This window comes from Hemiscyllium ocellatum, chromosome 4 (assembly GCF_020745735.1).
Source record: "Hemiscyllium ocellatum isolate sHemOce1 chromosome 4, sHemOce1.pat.X.cur, whole genome shotgun sequence".
NCBI lineage: Eukaryota > Metazoa > Chordata > Chondrichthyes > Orectolobiformes > Hemiscylliidae > Hemiscyllium > Hemiscyllium ocellatum.
In genome coordinates, this window is record NC_083404.1 from 22,978,708 (window position 1) to 22,998,498 (window position 19,791).

At 38.8% G+C, this 19,791-nt stretch overlaps 1 protein-coding gene across 1 annotated transcript in view; it reads right to left on the reverse strand.

The window, feature by feature from the left end:
* Positions 1-19,791, reverse strand: part of csmd3b (CUB and Sushi multiple domains 3b) — a 1,941,594-nt gene that overhangs the window by 99,482 nt on the left and 1,822,321 nt on the right. The window contains exons 47-49 of the mRNA XM_060823982.1: positions 17,637-17,825; positions 6,748-6,894; positions 6,455-6,643 (exon numbers count right to left, since the gene is read on the reverse strand). Of these exons, the coding sequence (XP_060679965.1) occupies positions 6,455-6,643; positions 6,748-6,894; positions 17,637-17,825 (525 nt within the window). The remainder of the gene's footprint in view (positions 1-6,454; positions 6,644-6,747; positions 6,895-17,636; positions 17,826-19,791) is intronic.

Below are 19,791 nucleotides of genomic sequence, written 5' to 3' on the forward strand. Positions count from 1 at the left end.
TTCCAATTTCTCATTTGAAAGGAAAATAATTTTATGCTCTGCATGCTTCCATCCTTTAAGAGATGACACAGCATCTTTTAATGTGTTTCATCACAAGGTAAGCACATGTACATGCAAAAGAAACTCAATAAAATTGCACTAATTTGACTCCAATTATTCATTATGTTGAATTTAAGCAATTCACTGTCACATTGCCTTCCAAATTCTGAAACTATTACAAACTAATCACATTCTGATAATAGATCTGCAGTTGCATTTCCAGCAACTGAAATACTTTTTGTGTTAAATGAATGACTTATCAAACTCCATCAAAACAATTTGAGAGTTAAATATTGTGAAAAAGGATAAGGGGGTCATTGTCAACATATAACAGGGCTCAATCTAGCCAAAAATCATCCAAGTGTTTCAAGCAGTTTCTCTTTATGTCCAAAAGCGTTTGCTCATGTCATCATCCCAAAGTCGCCACATGAAGTATTTAGCACATTTTATCATCTGATATTAGCCCACTTCTCCCACTCATTTAGAGTCAGGAGTATACACCACTGCTGGGATATCTTGGCATCCTAGCACTATTCCATAACTTAAATTCCATTGCTCACCTGACCAAGGGCTGGTATTAACCTACATGATTCATCCTTGACATGCAGACAAGTGGAAATTGATTACCCTGATTTGCAGACAGGGACTTCGGCATCCTGCCGCATGGTGTGGCAGCTGAATGATTAATGCCTGACCAGCTATTCCTCACCAGAGTGGGTAATACCCAACTCTCAGTCATGAGTCTGAGGCCACTTGGTTTGGAACCAGCACATTTTTTTTTCCTTTTTGCTTCAGTGTTAAATCGACTTGGTGATAAATAAAGAAGTAGATTGAAGGGACTGTACAGGGTGGAATCATTGTGATCATTGGTGTTGATCTGGGAAGGGCAACAGACATCATCAGTCTTCACCCCATAACATTAACATCTCATGACCTTCATTGAATGTCCCTCTCTTCTTAAACAAGGGTGTCATATTTGCCATTTCCCAGTCCTACGGAACCGTGCCTGACTCCAGTGATTGCTGAAAGATCACAATTAATGCCTCCACAATCTCCTTAATTATCTCTTTCTGGCTTGTAGCTCATCCAGCCCAGCTGATTTCGCTACGTCTTCAGACCTTTCAGCTTCCCCAGCACCTGCTCTGTAGTGATGGCCACCACATTCACCTCTGCCCCTGATTCGCTTGATATTCTGATATCCTATTGGTGTCTTCCTATTCAGGACCAAGTACTTATTCAAATCTTCTGTCATTTCTATGTTCCCCATTGCTACTTCTTCAGTCTCATTTTGCAGCAAGCCAATGTCCACTCATGCTTCACTCTTATCTGTTATATATATCCAGAAAAACTCCTGCAATCTCCTTTTATATGACTAGCTAGCTTACCTTCAAATTTCATCTTTTTCACCCTCATAGAATCCTTACAGTGTGGAAACAGGCTATTTGGCCCAACAAGTCCACACTGACCCTCCAAACAGCATCTCACCCCTACCCTATTGCTTTTCCCATGACTAATGCACCAAGCCTACACATCCCTAAACACTATGAGCAATTTAGCATGGCCAATTCACCTAACCTGCACATCTTTGGAACTGTGGGAGGAAACTGGAGCACCCAGAGGAATGCCACACAGATATGGGGAGAATATGCAAACCCCATACATTCGCAGAGACACAATGGTCCTGGTAGGAGCCCAAGGCTGGAACCAAACTTGGGTCCCTGGTGCTGTGAGGCAGCAGTGCTAACCACTAAATTGTCATGCTACCCTTATTGCTGTTTTAGCTGTTCTCTGCTGGATTTTAACAGCTTCCCAATCCTCTAATTTCTCACTTATCTTTACCACATTGTATGCTATTTTTCTGTTACACTTATGCTGTTGCTGACTTCCCTTATACTTCCCTTAATAAGTTACTGCTTCCTTGGGATGAATTTGTGCTATGCCTCCTGAATTACCCCAAAGTCTCCTGCTATTGTTGCTTCATCACCTTCCCTGCTGGTCTCCCCTTCCAATCACTTCTGGCCATCTCCTCCCTCATCACACCTTTACTCAGTTGTAATATATTACATCTGATTCAAAATTCTCCCTCTCAAACCCCAGGGTAAATTCTATTATATTATAATCACTGTCCTCTAAGGGTTCCTTCACTTTAACAAGTCTGCCTCATGACGCATCATCAAATTCAGAATTGCCTGGAGGGCTCTACCTCAAGTTTCTCCAAAACAAAATCATGCAAACATCCTATGAATTAGTTTCTTGGGATTTGCTACCAATCTTATTTTCCGAATCCACTTGTATATTGAAGTCACCCATAACTATTGTAATTGTGCCTATCTTATACATTTTTTCTATGTCCTGATTAATTTTCTGCCACACATCCTGACTAGTGTTAAGAGCCCTGCACATAATTCCCATTGGAGTCTTTTTATTTTTGCGGTTCCTCAACTCCACTTACACAGATTCTATGCCTTCTGATTCTCTATCACATGTCGTTCTCAATTTAATTTCATTTCCTACTGACCAGTCAATCCTGCCCTTCTGCCCATCTGCCTGTCTTTTTGATTGGACATGTCTCCTTGCATATTTAGTTTTCACCCTGTTCCTCTTGCAGCCTTGTTTCTGTGATTCCCATAACATTTTACCTGCCAATTTAAATCTGCACTACAAGCTCATTTACCTTGTTTTGTGCACTGCATGCATTTAAGTACAGCACCTTCAGTTCTGAGTTGACATTGTCCCTTCTCATAGTTGTTCCCTTTCTTGCTGTGCCTGAAGTTAGATTCCAGAGCCTTTCCATTCTATCTGACCTATTACTTGTTTTGGAATCTTTCATAACCCCTGCTAAATCCTCCCCACCTTTAATGTTTCCCATAATGTAAGAACCTGCACCCACTCCCCACATCCACCATTTAGCTTGAAGCCTTATCCACAGCCTGAGTTATGTGATTCTCCAGAACTCTGGTCCCAGCATGATTCAGATGGAGCCCATCCCATTGGAACAGTTCCTTCCTTTCCCATCTCTGGCGCCAATGTCCCATGAATTCAAATTTATTTCTCCCAGACTAACTTTTGAGCCACGCATTTACTCCTTTAACCAATTACCTCCTAGCTCAGGTAGTGATTTGGAGATTTTTCTTTGGTTCTGCTTTCTAATTTAACCCCTTGTTGCACGTATTCCCTCAGCAGAACCTCATCCTAACCAGGTCATTGATACCTTTGTGGACCATGACAACTGGATCTTGTCCCTCCTGTTCTAAGTTCCTCTGCAGCCTTGATGAGATATCCTGAACCCAAACAGCAGGAAGGCAACATAGCCTTCAGGACATGCAATCCTCACCACAAAGAACAGCGTCTATTCCCAAGACTCTATTATATCTGATCCCGACTGTATTTCTCTTCTCCCCACTGTTGAATGGCTCCCTCTACTGTAGTGTTATGATAAGTTTTCCCATCCTCTCTACAGCTCCTGCTCTCATCCACACAGGGACCAAGAGTCTCAACCCTGTTAGACAAGTTCCAGGGCTGAGAGAAAGTGAGGACAACAGATGCTGGAGTACCAGAGTTGAAAAATGTTATGCTAGAAAAACACAGCAGGCCAGGCAGCATCCGAGGAGCAGGAGAATCGACGTTTCGGGCATTCCTGAAAAAGGGCTTATGCCCAAAATGTCGATTCTCCTGGTCCTCGGATGCTGCCTGTCCTGCTGTGTTTTTCCAGCACCACATTTTTCAAGTTCAAGGGCTGAGGCTACTTCAGCACTACCTCCTTACTCCAGCTACCTGCCTTGCTAGTAGTCATACCTTCCTGTTCTGACAACTGAACAAATTTGCGACATTTGATTTAAGTGGTATGGATGCCTCACAAAACACAGTGTCCAGATAACTCTCCCCTCCCCAATGTGTTTGGACGTTACACATCAACATATCAGCTCTGAGCCAGAGTTCCTCCAGCAACAATGATTTACATCTTTAGAGTCAAACTTCCCTCCTATCTATGTCCCAAAACCACATCTTTTCTTTTTATGGATCTGTGATTTTGTAGAATGGTTATCCAAATTGATATTTATTTGTAACAATGCAGAAAATAAGATGCTGATATGTCAGCTTTCTATGACTTCCTTGGAGGGCTACAACAATGTAATCGCTGAACACTTTCAACCATATTTGCCCACTCATGAACTGCAAATTGCAATGCATTGTAGGCTAGGTTACAACACAATTAGGCCAATCAAGCTGCATATATCTGTCACTGATTGCATTTTCAAAATGCCCAACAGTTTTGAGCTGTGCATGTATTTTTCATATAATTTTGATTTTGGCAGTGGTGAGGGAAGATGCAATCGAGAATATTAGCCTCTTTAAGGGAGTCAAGAATGTGGTGCTGGAAAGGCAGAGCAGGTCAGGGAACATCCAAGGAACAGGAGAATCGACATTTCGGGCATAAGCCCTTCATCAGGCCTCTTTAAGGGAGTCTGATTTACTCTGTGTCTCCCTGCAGCAGGCAATTTGGAACCTGATTATAGCCTCTCAGCTGAATCAGGGAAATGATCAACTGTGACTTTACGAGCTGAATCAGTGGTCAGTTAAAATCCACCGAGTGATATAACCAGGTTCGTCTTTGAAGATTCAATTTGTAGTCGGCTCACATGATCAAAGCAGAAGAAAGTGAGGATTGCAGATGCTGGAGATCAGAGTCGCGAGTGTGGTGCTGGAAAGACAGAGGAACAGGAGATTTCTGATGAAGGGCTTATGCCCGAAATGTCGATTACCCGGTTCCTTGGATGCTACCTGACCTGCTGTGTCTTTCCAGAACCACACCCTAAACATTATCAAAGCACAACTGCATGTTGAATTCTGGCCTGAAAGGATCCCCTAAAGAAATTATTAAATTGTCTTGCCTGAAAATTCTGCACTCTTGACCATTCCAATCTAATCTGGAAATAGACCAATGGCATAAATCTGTGATTTCGAGAGTAAAATTGGTATAGACCCATTCTTTCACTGGGGAGCAATTGATTAACTCATATGTGATGAATTTTGCTGAAGACATGAAATTCTACTTTCCCCTAGGCAATGCTGCTGAATTGCTGAATGACTATTAGCTAAATTATCATAATCCTACCTTGAAACTAATGAGGATTTACTGATAAAAACTGAATAACATTAATTTACCATTAACTAAGTTAATGGTTCTAAAGTAAAAATAAGTATATGAGACTGCTTTAAATTAAAATATAATAGTAGTGAATTGCACAAATCAGCTTTTTGGCTTCATGTTTTTAACATGATATCTGATCATTTGTTACAAAATAATGCTCTTTTCAATGGAGAATAGAATCATAGAGATGTACCGCATGGAAACAGACCCTTCGGTCCAACCCGTCCATACTGACCAGATATCCCAACCCTATCTAGCCCCATCTGCCAGCACCCGACCCATATCCCTCCAAACCCTTCCTTTTCATGTACGCATCCAGATGCCTTTTCAATGTTCCAGTCATACTAGCCTCCACCACTTCCTCTGGCAGCTCATTCCATACCCGTACCACCCTCTTTGTGAGAAAGTTGCCCCTTAGGACTCTTTTATATCTTTCCCCTCTCACCCTAAACCTATGCCCTCTAGTTCTGCACTCCCCCACCCCAGGGAAAAGACTTTGTCTATTTACCCTATCCATGCCCCTCATAACTTTGGAAACCTCTATAAGGTCACCCCTCAGCTCCCACACTCCAGGGAAAACAGCCCCAGCCTGTTCAGCCTCTCCCTAGAGCTCAAATCCTCCAACCCTGGCAAAATCCTTGTAAATCTTTTCTGAACCCTTTCAAGTTTCATAACATCTTTCCAATAAGAAGGAGGCCAGAATTGCATGCAATATTCCAACAGTGGCCTAACCAATGTCCTGTACAGTTGCAACATGACATCCCAACTCCTGTACTCAATACTCTGACCAATAAAAGAAAGCATACCAAATGCCTTCTTCACTATCCTATCTACCTGCGACTCCACTTTCAAGGAGCTATGAACCTGCACTTCAAGGTCTCTTTTTGCAGCAACACTCCCTAGGACCTTCCCATTAAGTGCATAAATCCTGCTCAGATTTGCTTTCCCAAAATGCAGCACCTCACATTTATCTGAATTAAACTCCATCTGCCACTTTTCAGCCCATTGGCCCATCTGGTTAAGATCCTGTTGTAATCTGAGGTAACCTTCTTCGCTGTCCACTATACCTCCAATTTTGGTGTCATCTGCAAACTTACTGACTGTACCTCTTATGCTCACATCCAAATCATTTATGAACAATCTTCTTTCTCCAAACAGAGAAGAGTTAAGGATACAATGGGAAAGAAAGAAATATTGTTGCCAGGAGATGTTTTTGCTGGTTTTTAAAAGAAAATATCCACCAAGGTTCATGGATCTGTTTACCTTGACAGGCTGGGGCAGGTGCATTCCAAGAGTAAAATCCATATGGTGATTTCCTGCATGTCGCTGTGCTATTCCCAATAAGTCGATAGCCTCGCTCACATGCCCAGCGAACAACACTATTGAGCTGTCCCCCTGTCTGTCTGAGTATTAGACCATGGGGTGGAGATTCTGGAGTGCTGCAGTAAAAGGCTGGGATTGAAAAAGTGGGACATTACATTTACATTACATTTCATTCCAGATTGATTTGGTGAAGTTACAAAAGAGGACATTGTGTGATTAAAATGATTACCTACCAACATATCGGATGCGAAAGCCTTTTTTGTTCGTACCGTGATCAGCTGACCAGCGAAGAAAAAGTTGGTGACCATTGCTCGTGATATTAAAAGGGGAAGGATAGTCCCCACTGAAGGAGCTCAGCAATGGGCTATGGCTGTTCGGACCTTAGTAAAAACAGAAAATTAGCATACAAAATTTAATCTACAATTAAAGTAAACAATAAATTTTAATGATGAATAAATCATACTTACAATGCAATCTGAAATCAAAGGAACACTGTTTAAAATACTAATGAAAACATGATGTAAGTAAATTACAAGGGGAGATGTTGGATCAAAAGTTGAATAATGTATTGTGATCAATAGTTTTGCACTTCAAGCATCTACTGTAGATCATACAGCTGATAACAAGCATTGTGTTATCAATAATTGAAGAACTGCAATATTTATCATTTAAATTACACAACAGATTTTTTGATCATTTTGTGTCTTGATAACTTCGACATGGAAGTTTTATGAATATATTAAGAATTTTACATATTGCTGTCAGTTAAATTATGTGCTGCAAAATAGATACTTGTACTTCCTAACTGTGTGACAACTAATTTACTGTATTCAAAAATCTCATACAAGTTGAGCATTCAAAATTTTAGTTAAAATCTATAATGTCTCCTATATTATCATGGTACTTTTCAAGCAGCATTCTCACATTATATTATGCAATGAAAAAGGTGTGTAATGCAAGAAACTACCAGTGAGTGCTAGACTGATTTTTCATGTATTTGCAAAGTCTTGGCTATTAAATTTTAGTTAGTTATATTTTACACTTCTTAGAGTCATGAAACTTCCGAATTCAAGTGAAAAATGCTTACAGTTGTTAATTTACTGACCAAGCTTTTTGTTGTTAGCTCTGTCATAATTTTCTACTTCAATTTTGTCATCTGTAAAAATTATCAACAAAACATTCTTTCTCCATTGGTATAAAGATATTCAAGTGGCACAAATCTGAAAGTATGTTTTAAGTTAGAACTGCATTTTTGTTTCAATTTATGATTTATATGAGTGCTGCCACCATGGCAACAGATGTTAAAGTTAAAATGTGAAGAAAAACATTGTATAGAAGCAACACAAAAGCAGAACAAATGAAAAGATGTCTGGCTTTAAACAAATAATTGGATACAAATTGAAAAGGACATTGTGGCAGTTCTGCTCAGGCAGGGTACAATAGAATCATGCAACAGCAGAAGCATCTTCAAATTGCTGTTGTCATTTATTTTGCACTGGTTTAGTGCTAATGGATCAATGTAAACATTATTTCTTTGTACTGTATGATGGGTAGTTTGCATAGGTTTACACAGAGGATATGAGGGCCCATTTGGGTTTGGGCCCTGACTCCGAATACAGTGAAGGTCTATCAACACCAAATAGAATGCAGTAGTTCAAGAAGGCAACTCACCAGCACCTTCTCAAAGGCAACCAAGAATGGCCAATAAATGCTGACCCAGCCAGCAACGCTCACATCCAATAGATGAATAATAAAAGATCAAAAGGTGTGGCTTGAGTTGGAATGAATGATCATGTATCAGCATGCAGAGTGAGGGGTGTGAGTGATGAGGGCTAGACAACCTAATGATTAAGGAAACAACTTGACAGAAATCCCAGGGAAAAGGAGGTGGGTGTCTGAAACAGCCAGCTTCAGAACACAGCAGTCACTGTGGCCAGTTCCGAGCTGCATGAGGAATGACTACAGTTCATCCCATACCCACCCAATTCCCCCACATGCTCTGGAGAAAAATGTCATGCCCTTCAGAGAATTTTTACTTTGGTAGATGCGCCAAGGAAAAACAGTTGCCTTTAATCTCACTTCTGAAGGTCAAATATATCACTGAATCATGGGATCACTGCAGTGGAGAAGAAGTGATTTTGCACATTGTGCCTAAACTGACTCTAACATCTAATGTTAACTTCTGTCTTTTCCCCACATCAGTGCACATCATTTCCATTCAAATAATCATCCAATATTCTCTTAAATGCCTCAATTGAACTTGCCTCCACTACAATTCCAAACAGTGCATTCCTTCCTCTAACTACTTGCTGTGTGAAAAAGGTTTATTTCCCACAACACCATTGCTTCCGTCTTGTCTGAAAATGAACCTTCCAGCTCAGCGAGCAAACCTGCATCGAGAACCTCAACCTGAGCTACAAATCTTCTCAAAGCTCACTATCAATTCTTATTTCAACCTTCTTCTGTCAAAGGAGAATAGTCTTAACCTCTTCAATACAAACTCATAACTAAAATTTCTCATTCCCAGAGCCATTCTTGTAAATCTGCATTCCCTCCAATGCATAAACATTTCTCCTATAATGGAGTGCCACAATCATACACAATATACCAGCTGAGGTCAGACAAGTGCTCAGCTTCACCTCCCTGCTCTAGTACTCTGCCTCTATTAATAAAGCCAAGAAAACTGGATTCTTTATTTACTGCTTTCTCCAATTGTTCTGCTACTTTCATTGATCTGTGCACATATGTAGCTCAGTCCCTTTGCTGCTGCACCCCATTAAAATTGTAACCCTTATTTTGTACTGACTTCAAATGTTCTTTTGACAGTTTTCTTCAATGAACCTCATCTGTCACCTATCTGCGAACTTCACTGCCTTGTCAATTTCCTTTTGGTGTTCTGCATTGTCATCTTCACAGTTTACAATCCTTCCAAGTTTCATGTCACCTGCAAACTTTGAAATTGTCCTCTGCACCACCAAAATCCAGATCATTAATATATATACATCAGGAAAGCAAGGGTCTCCATAAGGACTTCTGGGGAATTCTACTACGAAACTTCCACTAACCCAAAAAAAATCCATTGACCATTGCTCTTTGTTTGCTATCACACAGCCAATTATGTATCTACATTGCCGCTATCCTTTTTATTTCATGACCTATAACTTGTAATCAGTTCCAATCCTATAGGTGGAATCTAATCCAAGTGATAGAGGTCTCACCCACACACTGGAGAATGGCCACTACCAGGATTTCCTGATAGGAAAAGAAATCCCATCTCTCTGCCTTCACAGGCCTCAGATGAGAGCAGTTGGCTAATGAGAAGCAAGTGACTCTAGGTTACAGGCAGTCAAGGCTACTAGGAATATCAGAGATGCATCTACGAGTGGCACAGGATTGCTGAAGGACCTCAAGTCAAAGTTGAGTGTGGAATGCAGGGACCAAGGCAGGGGCCACAGGAGGGAGAAGGGGTTTGGAGGAGAGGGCAAAGGAAGAATTTTCAGCAACTGTCCCTTCTTCCTGGCTAAGCTGCAGAACTCATTGCTACAGAAGGCTGTGGAAGCTCAGTCTTTGAATGTATGTAAGACATACACTCTTGATTGGTAAGGGGATCAAGGTTATGTGGTGAAGACAGGAGAATGAGATTGAGAAACATATCAGCCATGATTGAGTGGTGAAGCAGACAAGATGGGCTAAATGGCCTAATTCTGTTTCTGCATCTTATGATCTTCAAATCCCACGATTGGGCACTGTGCTTTTGCTTTCAAAAAGCGTTTTTAGGACTTCTCACAATGTGTCTGCCCTGCCCACTGAATACCAGCCGTGAGGCCCTTAACTGGACATTAATTTCTGACTGAGGGATATATTTAGTAACATTCAGATGTGAAGGTTGGCCACATGTTAATTTGGGGAGAGGCAGGTTGGCAGCAGAGACCTCACCTGGCATTCTCCCATGAGTAAATACCATACACCTCCAAACTTCGAACATTAAATTCTGTCTCATGTATTTCTTTGGGTGACACGGAATACAGGTGCACAAGGAAGGTAGCTATGTATCTGTGCTGAGAATCAGGGAAATTGTTAATCGCGGACAGCTAAAATAATTCTGTTACAACATTAAATTTCAGACCTTTTTTTGTTTGGGGGCATAATGGTCTAATGAGATCTTCTCAGCCATATTAATGGTGAGACCTTTGTCACTGAAATTTAAATTCATTCATAATTGCGTATTATGACGAGTATCATTCTATATTTGAAATGTTGCTTAAAAAGTAAATGTTCAATACACTTTGACTTTCAAACCAAGCAACATTATTCTCAAAGTCTGCCAATTTGGTTATGTATTCTGTAAACAAAATGTCCTTGCCTGCATGCACGTTTCTTTGCAATTAGCATTTAAATTGCATTTTTTTTCTGCCTAAAGCCACTCTAAGTCGAATGCCTTTTGATGCAAGTGAATTTTGCTCAATTCCATCTGGGATTGTTTTTATGCTTGAGGTTATTCCACTCCCTCAGTTAAAAGAATGAAACTTGTTATAAATGATTCAGCATTCAGGCTTGTTACAAAGTATTCTTTAGATAGGAAATAATCTCTCAAATGGGTAAGGGATGTCCATCTATTCATCATGAGTAACATTGAAGGGAGATTCTCTGATCACTCAGATCTTAGTGAAAATTAGACTCTGAAGGCAGCCTTGGGATCCACCAACTTCCTCTGATAGAGTCATTAAGTCACACAGCACAAAAACAGACCCTTCAGTCCAACCAGTCTATGATAACCATAATGCTAAACTAAACTAGGACCATCTGCCTGCATTTGGTCCATATCCTTCTAAACATTTCTTATTCATGTACTTATCCAAATGTCTTTTAACGTTGTAACTATACAAACATCCACGACTAGCCCCAGACGTTCATTCCACACATAAGTTATGCTCAGTGTAAAACAAATTGCCTCTCATGTCTTTTCTAAGTCTTTCTTCTCTCATCTTCAAATTATGCCCCCTAGTCGTGAGATTCCCCACCTGAAGGAAAAGACATTTGCAGAGAGTCAAGCATTCTTTTGAGATGCAAATATTTACTTGAGATTTCCACATTTGACCTGCTGTGTGCATACCTTAGGCGTGCTGCAGTTTACATGTGTGTACCTCAGATAGCATGAACAATAAATGTGCATTTAAAGTTATTTATCATTTCAGTTTGTAATTGAAGGGCCCAAAATGTGAATTAGTCAATGGCAAAGCTTAGCATGTAATGAATGCCGAGTCATTGAGGGGGATGATGTGTCTCTTGTTTAATAGTTGAGAGGATAACAGAGAAAGACTCATGGCAGTAAAGAATTTATATCTCCTATTTGAATGAGTGAGGAGCATAATTATCCTCCAGATATTTCCTAATCAATGCATTCAGAAATATTATCATAGACCTCTGTAACAGCTGGAATTGAACTTGGGCCTCCCGGTTCAAAGTAGGGACACTAACGATTATCCTCCAGAAGCTCAACTGTCCATTGTCTGTCTTATTAAAGATCTTGCCTCACATCCAGGTTCTTTCCAATTAATTCATGACAAGAATAAATACAACAATCTGTACTTTTGCAAGTCAAGCCAAATATCAAAGCCTTTTAAACTGGTAGGTGTGATCCTGAAGCAGACGTCGCACCCTAGTTATGATTAATCCTATCTTCTATGCAAGGCAAGGTGGCACAATGTGAGTTACATAGTAGGAAACCCAAACTCAACGTGGACATTTGAATAGAAACAGATGATATTTTTGTCATGTTAGGAGGTGCATTTGCTGTGCAGGAATGTCAATTTTATGGAGAAACATAAGCAATTCTTGAAGGATGAGTAAGTATTACAAACTGAATTTATTTAAATCCCCAGCCCCTTAAACATGAAAAGGACCAAGCTGCATTTTTCAGTGGAATGAAGAAAAAAAATCAAAAACCCTGCTATATTATATTGATTTACAGGTTTTCTGGTTTAGTTTGAAAGCACATCACCATCTCTTCCTACAATATCAATATATAACATTTTTTGACATTTACCAAGGGCTGTAATTAGAGTTCAGACAATGATTGATGCTTGATTTAAGTTTAAAAGATTGAAAATCATTTATCTAGATGAGTGAAATTGGGAACAACTGAGTCCATATTTCAATTGGCAATTTTAAAAAGTTATTAAAGGATTGACTGTTTTTGATGTAGTTACTGAATAGAAGTTTGTTTTTTTTTGTGCCAAATTGACTCCTTAAAAGGATTTAAAATCTTTGAAAGCATTTAATAGATGAAAGAGTTTTCTCCCTCAAGTGAGTATGAGTGAGAGGTTTCTGAGACTTTCACACATATTTTGTGGATATTTTCTCACTGGCTGGGAGGTTAAGACAAATATTTACCCAACCTCTGCTATCTATCTAAATGATGAAAATCCAGACCATGGTCTTTGTTAAATTCCACAGTTTCATGATATGGACACCAAATTCAATACTGTACAAACATGAAATGTGGATATTTGAGGGTGAACCAACATTATTATACAAAAGGAATATTTTCGTAGCCAAGTTGCCTCAATCTTCAATAAATTAATTTTGATTGGGATTCATAGGCACATACTTGCTTCAAACACAATATACAGAACTTTAAAGATGCATAACAAGAGTGTTGTGCAAATAAATAGACTCATGCATTTCAAAGCTGAAAATGTGTTGCTGGTTAAAGCACAGCAGGTTAGGCAGCATCCAAGGAACAGGAAATTCGACGTTTCGGGCCAGAGCCCTTCATCAGGCTCTGGCCCGAAACGTCGAATTTCCTGTTCCCTGGATGCTGCCTAACCTGCTGTGCTTTAACCAGCAACACATTTTCAGCTCTGATCTCCAGCATCTGCAGATCTCACTTTTTACTCATGCATTTCAAAACCCAGTAAAACTAAATTATCATTCTGCTCACTGCAGAGAATATTTACAATTGAAATACTGTTTTAATATATGTGGAAACGTGCTTCTTTAATGTAATTTAAATGTTTATAAACAGAAAGCTTAACATAGAATTGTTTCCCTCTTTTTAATTCCAAATATGAAACTGTTCTCAGTTGTCCCACTGAAGTTAAATTTACAACAGTTCTATTCAACACTATGGTATTTTTTCTCATCTGTACTAAGACCAAAGTTTCACATCATTCAACAAAACTTAACATGTTGAATTTTCATCAAACTGTACTTTTATGTGTCCATTTCAGAGTGTAATATTACTTTTCATGTCACTGGGCAAGAAAGAATTATCACTAGCAATCATTACCCAACATTTTCAATCTATTTGAATTATGTGGCTATATTGAAACAGCTAAGTTGACATTTTTGTCAGAAGAAAATTGGACATCACATACAAATCAGAAATAAAGCTATACTTGCACGAAAAACACAGACTGTTCAAACAAGAAAAACGAGCTGCTTTTACTGCTATTGAACGTTGAGGCAGATATCAGGATGTATTTGGTTATTTGAATGTTAACTTTGCATTTCACTCAACTTTAGTTGGAATCAGAGAAGGAAACTAGTGGCTGCATTATTTCTTTCTTAAATTCTTTCTTAAATCCATTTCCTTCACGAAAATAGTGCAAATTCCAGTGTGGCTAGAATTGTTGCGAATGTGCATTCAAAATGCTAGCTTTACAACCGCTGTCAGTCAAATGTTTGTTAGTACAAACAGCTGTGGCTCTTAAATATCGTCATAAATGTAGCCTACCATTTATTTCGATTAGATTAGATTTCCTACAGTATGGAAACAGGTCCTTCAGCCCAACAAGTCCACACTGACCCTCTGAAAAGCAACCCACCCAGAACTATTCCCCTACATTTACCCCTGACTAATATACCTAACACTATGGGCAATTTAGCATGGCCAATTCACCTATCCTGCACATCTTTGGATTGCGGGAGGAAACCAGAGAACCCGGAGGAAGCCATGCAGACACGGGAAGAATGTGCAAACTCCATACAGACAGTCGCCCGAGGTGAAATTAAACCCGGGTCCCTGGCGCTGTGAGGCAGCAGTGCTAACCACTGAGTGACAGCGCCGCCTCTAAAATCAGATAAAATAGTTGAGACCTTTTTGTTGTAGTAACAAGAAAATAAATACTTGCATCTATATAGCATCTTTCATGAGCACAGGACATCTTAAAGTACTTTACGTTCAATTAGGTATTATTGAAGATTTTAATTGAACATTAACATAGGATTGCTTTTTTCAAAATTAAAGTTTAGTTCAGAGTAAGTTTTCTTCAGATGATGAAAAGTGTTGGGTCCACTTTTGTTTGATATTTATATAAATGATTTAAATGAGAATATGGAAGGCAGTGAGAAAGGTGATCTAAGCTTACAAAGAGATTTTAATCAGTTGAGTCAATAGGCTCAAGAGTGACAAATGGAGTTTAATTTGGATAAATGAGAGCTAATGCATTTTGGTAAAACAAACAAAAATATCTATCATTAAAAATAGAACCTTGGCAATGTTGTAGAACAGAGAGGCCAAGAGGTCCAGGGACATAATTCTTTGAAGTTTACATCACATATAGATAAGGTGGTTGAGAAGGTGTTTAGCATGCTTGTTTACATTACTCAGATCTTTGAGTACAGGAACTGGGACATTATGCTATGTTTGTGGAGGTTGTTGGTGAGGCCTTTTTCTGGAATATTGTATCCAGTTCTGGTCTTTCTGTTACAAAAGGGTATTTTTAAACTGGAAAGGTTTCAGAAGAGATTTACCAGGACACCACTGGGGATGGTGGATTTGAGATAGGAGAGGCTGGATTGGCTGTAACGTTTTTCACTGGAGCATAGAAAGTTGACAGATGACCTTTTTGAGATTTATAAAATCATCAGGGGTATAGATCAAGGAATGGCAGGTGTCTTTTTCATTGGGTGGGGGTTTCAAGACGAGGAAGAGTATTTTTAAGGTAAAAGGAGGAAGATTTAAAAAAGATATGGGGGCATTTTTTTTACACAGAGAGTGGTTCATGTGTGGAATGAAATTCCAAGGAAGTGATGGATTTAAAAGACATTTAGATAAGTAAATGAAGAAGTCATATTTGACAGGATATGGTCCAAGTGCAGGTAGGTGGGACTAGCTTAGTTTTGGATTATGATTGGCATGGATGGGTTAGACTGAAGAGTCTGTTTCTGTGCTGTATGACTCTATGAGTTATATTTTATCTGATGCCTGTTGCAGCAGGAATTTGTGTTAAGTTCCATGAGTCAAATAGATTATGTAACAATATAGATACATTAGCATAGATTCTAGTGCCTTGCCACCTAAGTTTTATGAAATATTTGGCAATGTAAAATGAAATAAGAGATAAAGTCCAGAAATTATCCATGAAATAATTTCCTAAGAATGTTAACATGTTGATCCATCAACTTTATTGCACTGGCGGAATTGAGGAACAATCCATAACAAAGGATATGACCATATAAATCTCTGCTGATACTTCCGTACAGTACTGAGAGCTTTGCATTATCGGGGTGTTCTTTTTTTCAATGAAAATGAGTCTTCATCTGTCCTCCCAGGTCAGCCTAAAAGTTTCTTGCTTGGGATTTTCACAGGACTCTGGAAGAGTTACTATTTTTGAAGTCTAAGATAGGCCAAAAGCTGATTACATAAAAGTGCCTCTGACTGAATGAGGCCAATGCACTATTTGTTATACAAAAACAAATTGACTCCGGCAGACATTAATGCAATCTCAGAGCATTGGTAAGAAAAGACTAGCCTCCAGTCACAGTCAGCAGCAAACTTGGATGCAAAGAACTTCTTCCACTGATCCCGAAAGATTTTCTTGGGTTATATCAGCAGATCGTATTGTGGGAGGTTGGCAATGGGGTGCTCAAGATAGTCAGGGGTGCAAGTTAGATTTTACTGCTCTTAAATTTTGCTTCAGGCTACTATCCATCTGTACATAATGATGTACGATTTTAGGTGACTTTATTAATGTTGGGTAAACTGCAGGAAGGGAAAAATTAAGTTTCATCCTGCAATTGTAAGCCAGTGAAATTCTTCTTGCTTTTTCCTCTTTGATCTCTCAATTGTCCTAATTGGATTTTAAATTTGAAAATTCAAACATTAAAAAATTGCAACAAACAGCTTATCCAAATGGAGATGTGGAACAGGACAAACAATCTGCACTTACTTTCTCCGAATATTTTATGAAGTTCAAAGAATTTTGGACCATAAGGAGAACTTTTCAAATGCATGTGTCATATTCTCTAATTCCAGCTATCCTGAAAACAAACTACTGAGACACTAACTACTTGCAATTTCTGATTAGATTATTTGCTTGACTTGGCTGTGAAAAATATTGCATTAAATTTCTGCGCATTTTCAGGCAATGAAAGAAAGTATAATTCAGATAGAATTTGACATTAACTAATTGGAATGTGGTAAGTCTGCTTATTTGAAAAATATTATATTATAATGGGGCTCCGATTGGAATGCCACTGATCTGAAATATTAGCCGAATACTTCCTTTTTCCATAGCTATTGCCAACATACTAACAATTTTCAGTATATACGGCGTTAATTATAAAGTAAAGCTTTTTTGAAGGTGGTGCAAAACTAAATTGGTAGATTAGATTACCTACAGTGTGGAAACAGGCCCTTCGGCCCAACAACTCCACACTGACCCTTTGAAGAAAAACCCTAAACCCTGAAGAGAAAGACTAAAGCACCTAACATCATGGGCAATTTAGAATGGCCAGTTCACCTTACCAGCACGTCTTAGGACTGTGGGAGGAAAACAGTACACCCAGAGGAAACCCAAGCAGACACAGGGAGAATGTGCAAACTCCACACAGACAGTCACCCAAGGCTGGGCACGAACCTGGGCCCTTGGCGTTGTGAGGTATCAGTGCTAACCACTGAGCCACCCCTGACTTCTGTTACATGGTACAGAATTTGCTAGAAGAGCAATCTAAAGTGGCAATGGATGAGAAACAATTTAGTGTGGAATATCTAGTTCTTGATAGCTTTGCGTACTATTTTATGACCAAAATATTACATCAATGCAGAGAACGATGCTTTGGATGTGTGTTCAGGTAAAGAAATGTTGGATACTATTTATAACAGTTTCGAAGTTACCATCAAAAACCTCCAACTCGTCAAACTCTTTCTCCGTCTGGAAGAATTCAAAGAATAAGCTGATGTTGTAACCCTTTTCCACAATAATGCTCCAAGCACAGGTCTGGAAGTTGGGGTAGCTGTCTGGGTAACCAGGGCTCAATATGACACCCGTCGAATCAGTTCGCACCTCATTGACTGGACACAGAACTGAAGGTAAAAATGAAACAAAACAATGATTACACTGGATAACTTATCAGGATATTTAGTATTCTGAATAAGCCAAATAAGAACCTGGGCTATTGGATGTGCCTAGACTTTTCAATATAATAAAATCCAATATATTTATAATGATTTAAGGTTTTCCTGCTAAGGCACTTCTTTTTTATGGCCTGCATGGAGTGAAAAGCAGTGCTTCATTACCCTGTTGTGATAAAGTTTACAATTTCAGGCATTACTTCGTTATTTAGGTCTTCAGTTAAATCTTTATTGAAGCATTCATGGCAGTGATGGAGAAGAGCACATACAATTGGATTTATTTTTCTTCGATCGTTCATGCATGCAAAATGGGTTTTATAGTTGATACTTGCTTAAAGCTTTCCACTCAAGAATCCTCACTGTATCTAAAATACTCTCATATTTCATCCTGACACTGAAGTTTTATGCAAAGATGTTCAGCAGGTTATTAGACGTATTAAGTTAGAAATATTAAAATTTGGCCCTTTTGCTTCCTGGGACCTATATATCCTGTGGCACTCTCTGGTTTCCTTCTTTCCACAGTCTGAAATTTGATGAAGAGTTCTAACATAACAAATTTAACCAGCGAAATACTTGTAGCATCTAGTCAGTCAGTGAAGCTAAGTTAATATCAGTAATCAAAGTTCTATCTACAGAATGCTTCAACATTCTCATCAGTGCAAACATTAGTGCAGCCTCTGGCCCCTTCACTATCAGGTTTGTGAAATCAAAGACGAGAAGAGAGAAACAATTGCTGATTGCTAAGATTGTCTCAAACCAGACAAATGATATTGTTATGAAATGTTATTTTTCTTTCCAGTAAGTACACAATCAAAATTCTTACAGACGGAAAATCAATAGTGTTTTGGAGATAGCTAAATGGATAGCAATGAATTATAAGACTATTATTTCATGTGAGTACAAACAATTGTAACTCTGTTGACTATTGAACTTATAAACTCTATGCCATTGATTAATAGCAGGAAATGCTATGTTTCTATTGATTATCCTATCCGCAAAATAGTTGTGATGTTCTGAAGGACATTGAATAAAAGACTTAGAAGAATTATTTGTTTTGCGGCGGTGTACGATGTATAATTTGCATCCTGCCATTGAATTATGAATTTTTAACTACTTTTCTGACAATTACTTCCCAAACTTCTAAATTATGCTAATTAAATTTTTATGCACAGTTTGTAATCCACTATTAAAAAGATGGGATTGGGGAAAAAGTGGTGTTGGGGAAATTTATTAGTTTGACAAAAAGCATCACAGATTTCAGGTCTATTCATCAGGACAGGAGTATGAGTACATTGAAAGTGATGTGAGAAAAAAAACATGTTGACTGCACCCAACATGAATAATGGCTAATCAGAATACTCTACTTCTTGATTTTCTCAGGCACATTGCATCACAAATGCTTACTTCTCATAATTTAAAAGAAGCTCTGAGCTCAGAGAAAACATTTCTGCTGATGCTGAATGTTGCAATTCTATAAAATCAAGAAAAATAGTGCACATAAATGTAAGGAGTTTTTTTTCATTTGATCACATAGGAAAAAAATTGACAGCATTTGGCCTATATCCCTCTCAACTCTTCATAGTCATGTACCCATTCAGGTGCCTTTTAAATGTCGTAATTATATCAGCCTCCACCGCTTACTCTGGCAGCTCATTCCAGACATGCAACACACTCTGCATGAAAAAGTTGCTCCTTAGGTCACTTTTAAATCTTTCCCTTCTCACCTATGCTCTCTAGATATGGACACCTTTCTTTAAGTCCAGCCATTTTCCAGACGAAGAGTTCTCAGCATCCCTTTCACTTACGTTCCTCTGCCCCACCAAGTAATTAATTCTTGGCTGTCTATGGGAATTTCACGTTTTACAAACTGTAATGAGCACTGCTGAGGCAAGAAAATTCCCCAGATATTACTGAGAAT